Source organism: Furipterus horrens, unplaced genomic scaffold (assembly GCF_987537825.1).
Source record: "Furipterus horrens unplaced genomic scaffold, mFurHor1.1.pri manual_scaffold_9, whole genome shotgun sequence".
In the NCBI taxonomy this organism is placed as follows: Eukaryota; Metazoa; Chordata; class Mammalia; order Chiroptera; family Furipteridae; genus Furipterus; species Furipterus horrens.
In genome coordinates this window covers 25090422-25097458 of record NW_028327179.1, presented here as the reverse complement: position 1 = coordinate 25097458, position 7037 = coordinate 25090422, and the positions used below count along the sequence as shown (strand labels likewise).

At 49.0% G+C, this 7037-nt stretch overlaps 1 protein-coding gene across 1 annotated transcript; it reads left to right on the top strand.

The window, feature by feature from the left end:
• The first annotated feature begins 2415 nt into the window (after positions 1-2415).
• Positions 2416-5022, top strand: LOC150001466 (uncharacterized). The gene is given in 5 exon segments (XM_090287161.1): positions 2416-3168; positions 3170-3235; positions 3237-3359; positions 3361-3930; positions 3933-5022. Coding segments are annotated over 5 exon segments (2076 nt in total). The 5' UTR covers positions 2416-2427; the 3' UTR covers positions 4509-5022.
• Positions 5023-7037: the final 2015 nt, after the last annotated feature.

Sequence of the window (7037 nt, the reverse complement as noted above, 5' to 3'; positions counted from 1 at the left end):
ATTTGATCTACTGATGTCAGATGTGGAATACTCTGCAGGCAAGACCTTTAGTGGTAATATGTCAGGAGAACAGAGGTCTACCTAGAATCATTTTAATGATTATTAGCAGATACTACAAGCCCCTTTATCCAGAATGCATAATGTTTTTCCAGAACCTATCTCTGAAGTAGGAGCAACAGTGGAATTGATATGCCATCTTCTTCCTTCTTCCTTTTCCATTGAGAAAAAAGATCAGTCTTGGCATGGAAATCAGATGTTAAGCCCCTACTAAAATCCTCCAATGGCCTCCTATTTTACTTTCAATAGAATGAAAATTCCATACCTTGATCCACGGGGTCCTGAATGATTGGTTTCTGTCTTCTTTTCTACATCAACTTGTACCATTTTCCCCCTTCCTCACTACACTGCAACCTCACTGAACCCTCTGATTATCCAGATACCAATGTCCTTCCAAACTCAGGATTCTTATTTCTGTTGATCCCACTACCTGGAATACTCTTTCCCACGCTCTTGAAATGCTGCACCTTTATCAGGGTTTAATTCACATCGCACAACATCAGAAAATCTGCCCTGATGACTCAATCTATAGTTGTTTCTTTTTTTTACAATTTACTGCCATATCATTCTGTTTATGTGATAGCACTTATAGCCTTGAAATTATCTTCTTTATGTATTGGTTTTTTTGTTTCTTTCCACTGAAATTTATGCTCTAAAAGGGCAGGAATCAAGTTTATCTTGATTACCATTAAATCTTTGTACCTTGAAGATCACCTGACATATAAAATATGTCGATGAATATAAATGCTTTGAATGACTAATGCTGACTCTGTAATAGATGAGACATGCTGGTGGCAATTACAGAGGGCTCACTTGTGTCACTTGTAATGGCAATGAGGAAAAATTAATTTTATGTATCTTATAAGGGTGTATTTGAGCTATAGTTAGGCCATAGCACCAAATGCATTACAACAGCACTTGACGGTGACAGTCATCATGAGAACAACTACATTACTGAAATCCTAGAAACCAAACCTATCTCTGCCTTGTCTTTATTTATCCCACCACTGCAAAGGCCAATAGTCACTAAGAAGGAAAAGTCCTTACACTAGTATAGATTTAAGTGGGGGGTGGGGTGAGGGGATAATGCATTATGGGAAGATAAAGCAGCATTATCCTGAGCCTGTAGACATAAACAGAACAAGGGACAAAGTTAAAACTCTCTGAACAAAGTGGATATTTATTAAGGGAGCTGTAGAAAAAATATTATTTGGGAGTAAGTTTAGATTATTGTTAAGATATTTTTAGACTAAAGAGTAGACCATAAATTCAGAAGTAGAAGTAGAGAATTAATGCTATAAAGTCCTTGTGCAGAAAGGTGGCAGTGGCCCAAAGATAGCAATAGTTAGGAAGAGTAACCTGTCAGTTCTATATAAAATAAATTCCAAATGGGAGGAAGAGAAGCTTGAAGGATACTTAAGATGTACAAATAACATTCCCATGCCTGTCAAGAATCTAATTGCCTTTAGTTTGATACATCTAAATTTTAATATTTGTTTGAGCTCCTTTGCCAACATAAATGATGGGATTTTATTACTTAGAGGGGAAAAAAAGCACTAGGTATTCACAACTGTACAGAGACTAGAGTAGGGGATGTGTTAGCTTAAACTGATTTCTTTTTCTTCTCTTCTTTTTCTTCCACACATTCCATCTTCCATCCTCACTGTCTCTCTTTTTAACAAGCATTTACTGTACAGAGTTTTTTTCTGACCAAAAACCGAGTTTTACTTCTGGTTTTGTGGGGCAGCTAAGAGAAGAGTTACATAATAGATAACACAACAAATCTTTAAAATTTGTTCCCTCTAACCCCTGACCCTTTTCCTCTTTCTTTGAAACCCTTCAGATTCTCTTCCCTCTTCCTGTCACCTCAATCTTCCTTCTGATCTCTTTTTCAGTGTCTCTGTCCCTTTCTTGTTTGAAGAAATTTATGAATTTGTATCTTTAACCATCAACCCTACCGTAAAACAGATAATAGACATGTTCTTGAAAAGACCCGAGGTAAGAGGAGGGTATAAATAACTAGTGTTAATTTAACACATCTAGTTGATAATTATGTGGGGGGAGCTACATTTTTAAATATGTAGAGTGTAACACCTATTTAAATATGTTATAAAAACACAAATATAATAAAGTGTAAATGCAAAGTATTTTCCAAGGGTATTTCTTTCTTTCTTTTATTTTCTTTTTCTTTCTTTCTTGTTTTATTTTATTTTTTTCCCACCCTGAACACACCCAATCTTATCTGTACAGAATTTTTAACGTGTATTCAACAAGATGCTGGATATTATGGGGATACACAAAAAGAGATCTACCGAGCCCCGAGCCCCAGCCCGGCCGCCGCCGCCAGCGCCGCTCAGAGCGCGCGCAGCCATGGCCGGAGCCCGGACCCTGCTCCCGCTCCTGCTCGGGCAGCTCCTGGCCGTGGCGCTGGTGACCGAGGCGCAGAAAATGGGGCCTCGAGGCCCCCCTGGCCCCCCAGGGCCCCCTGGGAAGCCGGGCAAGGACGGCATCGATGGAGAAGCTGGTCCTCCGGGTCTGCCTGGGCCCCCGGGACTGAAAGGGGCTTCGGGGAAGCCAGGGAAGCCAGGAGAGGCCGGGCTGCCAGGGCTGCCCGGCGTGGACGGCCTGACCGGGAGAGAAGGACCGCCTGGACTCAAGGGCACTCCCGGAGAACGGGGAAGTCTGGGCCCCCCGGGGCCACCTGGGCTTGGGGGCAAAGGACTCCCCGGACCCCCCGGAGAAGCAGGGGTCAGTGGGCTCCCAGGCGGACTCGGCCTCCGGGGTCCCCCGGGACCCTCTGGACTCCCGGGCCTGCCTGGCCCTCCCGGACCTCCTGGACCCCCTGGTCACCCAGGAGTCCTTCCCGAAGGCGCGACTGACCTTCAGTGCCCGGCCATCTGTCCGCCAGGGCCCCCCGGCCCCCCAGGAATGCCGGGCTTCAAGGGACCCACTGGCTACAAAGGGGAGCAAGGAGAGGTCGGCAAGGACGGCGAGAAGGGTGACCCCGGCACGCCTGGGCCCCCCGGTCTCCCCGGCACCGTGGGGCTGCAGGGCCCGCGGGGGCTGCGAGGACTGCCAGGGCCGCTTGGGCCTCCCGGGGATCGGGGTCCCTCCCATTGGCTTCCGAGGACCCCTCGGGATCCCAGGAGCCCCCGGGAAAGCGGGTGACAGAGGCGAGGGGGGGCCCAGACGGGTTCCGGGGCCCCAAGGGCGACCTGGGCAAACCGGGTCCCAAAGGAGCCCCCGGAGTGGCCGGGCCACTTGGAGAGCCGGGCATGCCGGGCAAGGACGGCCGGGACGGCTTTGCTAGGACTGGATGGTGAGAAGGGAGAGGCGGGTCGCACTGGCGCCCCAGGAGAGAAGGGTCCCAACGGGCTGCCGGGCCTGCCTGGACGAGCAGGGTCCAAGGGTGAGAAAGGAGAGCTGGGCAAAGCTGGAGAGCTGGGTGAGGCCGGCCCCTTGGGAGAGCCCGGGGTCCCAGGGGACATGGGCGTGCCGGGCGAGCGCGGCGAGGCGGGCCACAGAGGCTCAGCGGGGGCGCTCGGTCCGCAAGGCCCTCCTGGGGCGCCTGGTATCCGAGGCTTCCAGGGCCCGAAGGGCAGCATCGGGGACACTGGCCTGCCAGGCCCCCAGGGCCTCCGAGGCGGCGGGGGCGACCGGGGCCCGGAAGGAGCCACGGGTCCCAAGGGAGACCAGGGCATCGCCGGTTCCGATGGTCTTCCCGGGGACAAAGGCGAGCCGGGACCCCGCGGCCCCGTTGGACCCAAAGGAGAGCCTGGCAGTCGAGGGGAACTGGGCCCGAGAGGCATCCAGGGTCCCAACGGCACCAGCGGCGTGGAGGGTGTGCCAGGCCCCCGCCCCCCCCGCCCCCCCCCCCTCCCGGGCCTGTGGGCTTACAGGGCGTGCAGGGCGTGCCTGGCATCACCGGAAAACCCGGGGTCCCGGGAAAAGAAGCCAGTGAGCAGCACATCAGGGAGCTGTGTGGGGGCATGATCAGTGAACAAATCGCGCAGTTGGCTGCTCACCTGCGGAAGCCGTTAGCGCCGGGAGCCATCGGGCGGCCTGGCCCTGCTGGCCCCCACGGGCGCCCCGGGCCCCCTGGTTCCATCGGTCACCCTGGCGCTCGGGGGCCCCCTGGCTTCCGCGGCCCCACCGGTGAGCTGGGAGAGCCCGGACCCAGAGGAAACCCGGGGGACAGAGGAGACAAGGGCGCGGTCGGTGTGGGTCTGGACGGGCCTGACGGAGACCAGGGCCTGCAAGGACCGCAAGGCGTGCCTGGCGTTGGCAAAGATGGCCAAGACGGGGCCCACGGCGAGCCCGGGCCGCCCGGAGACGCGGGCCTTCCCGGAGCTGTTGGCGCGCAGGGGACCCCCGGCATCTGTGACACCGCGGCCTGCCAAGGAGCAGTGATGGGCGGGGGCGGGGAGAAGTCGGGTCCCAGAAGCTCCTAAGACACAACCCAGGCAGCAAGTGACGCTGGCTGAAGTGCTGGGCTCTGCAGCGCCCGTTGCTAAGGCCACGCCACGTCCACAGCCTTGCTGGCCTGCCCCCTCCCCCTGCGTCCTCAGTGGCAGCACCTGGTCACCTGTCCCCGCGCGTCCTCCACCAGCTGCTGAGAAGGTGGTCTCCTCGTGGGTTCCCAGCGGCCCATCTGGCAGTGACCGCGAACCTCGGAAATGGGCGCCGCGCGGTAACACCGGGCCGGCCAGGGGCCACACACAACTGGTACACGTCCCCGAGAGAAAACTGCAACCTGTTTACATGGCGTTTGTGTAAAAAGCAGTGATAACCCCAACAAAATGATCGATGAAGCCCTCAGATTCGTGACTGCCCACAGGGCCCAGCGCCCCCCGCACCAAGGTCTAGTCTGGCCCCCGGTTTCTGTACAAACTTGAAACTGTCTGAGCAACAGTATTTATTGACGGTGACTTTGCATTGCACTAAACCTGTTGGTGTTCTCTGTTGTAATAAATAAAGCCACTCGTTTGGAAAAAAAAAAAAAAAGAGATCTACAGTATGTTCAGGAATCTCGAAGGGGAAGTGATCAGTATGGGCAGGAAAAGTTGGAGAAGGATCCACTAATGTGTGACTGACCACATATCTGCTCTGACTCAGGTGCCTTTCACTTTGAGGGCAGTGGTATCTGTCTCCTCCCCCTTTGAATTTAATACCCTCAGGTCATTTTCCAGGCTGCAGAAAAGAGAAAGTCATGAAGTCACATTAACTTTTGTCCCATCTCACTCTCACTTAAATTTATTTCTCATACACAAGCCAGAGGTGTCTTTTTGTCTTCAAGATATGTTTTAATTTGCAACTACATCCTGTGGTCAGTAACACATAAGTGTATTCTTTAAAAACAAAGCCAAAAACTTTACAGGTAAAGCTGAAGTCCCATTTGATCATTAACTTCAGGAGTTTTATATGTAGCAGATTATGGGCACATTCACACTCATGAAACATTCATCATAGTGGTTTGCCTAGCATGTATGTCTTATATAAAGGAAATCTAACACTGCACATTATTTTTCAGCTTGATTTTTTTCACTCAATGTTTTGTTTTAGAAGATCTCTTGATATTGAGATGTATAAGTATGGTTCATTCATATTACTGGCTTTTTAATATTCCATGTGAATATACTGCATTTTATTAATCTAATCTATTTATGAATGCTAATGGCCTTCAAATTTTACTATTATTAAAATATTTTAGTAAGCAATTACTCATCAAAATATGCTTTATTGAGTATTTCCCAAGTGCAAGGCATTGCTCTTCTTTTTTTTTAACTTTATTTATTTATTTTTAGAGAGAGGGGCTGGGAGAGAGAGAGGAAGAGAAACATTGATTCATTGCCTCATATACCCTGAAAAATGAATCCCCAGTTGAGGCCAAACCTGCAACCCAGGCATGTATGTGTCTTGACTGGGAATCAATCCTGAGACCTTTTGCTTGGCAGGATTATGTCCGACTCACTGAGCCACACCTGTCAGGGTTGCAAGACATTGTTCTGAATGCTTAGAATATGTCAGTGAATGAAACAGACAGAAATCTCTACTTTAATGTTGTTTGCATTATAACAAGTTTGACAATAAATAATAAACAAAAATAGAAGAGAATATAAGTTATGAAACAAAGAAAATCAGTATAATGTAAACAGGATAAAAGCACTAAAGTGAGAGTTTGAGTTTCTGTATTAAATAGAGTGGTCAAGGTAGGACTCTTTGAGAATATTATATTTGAAAAAAATATTGTCGGCAATAAGGAATTAGCCAAGAAGCTATTTTGGAGTAAATGGTTATAGGAAGGGAATACAAAGACCTTAAAGCAATAGAATTTCCCATGTGTTTCAAGAACATCAAGAAGGGCAAGGTGATTGAAATGGAGAAATGGAAGGAGAAAGTAGTAGAAGAAGAGGTTGAGGGAAGGGTGAAGGACACAGTGTGTATGTGACCACATAGGCCATTATAAAGATTTTGCCATTTACTCTGAATGAAATGGAAAGGTACTGAATGTTTTAAGCAGCAAGTACTTAGAGTATTATACTAGCTACCACTTATGGAATAGATCGTAGGAAGGCAAAAGCAGAAGAGCTTAGGAGGGTTCTTTTTTTTTTTTTTTTTTTTTTTTACATACTGACTCATTTTTATTGTTTTTCTATTATAGTTGTCCCATTATTTCCCCCATTGCTCCCCTCTACCCTGCCTACCTCGCTTCCCACATTCAATCCCCATTCTGTTGTCCATGTCCATGGGTCATTCATATTAGTTCCTTGACTAGACCCTTCCCCTACATTCCCCCTTTTCTCCCTCCCCGCTCCCTCCTGGTCGCTGTCAGTCTGTTCCTTGTTTAAATGCCTCTGGTTCTATCTTGCTCATTTGCTTGCATTGTTCATTAGTTTACTGTAATAGGTGATATCATATGGTATTTGTCTTTCACTGTTTGGCTTATTTCACTAAGTATAATACTCTCCAGTTCCATCCAT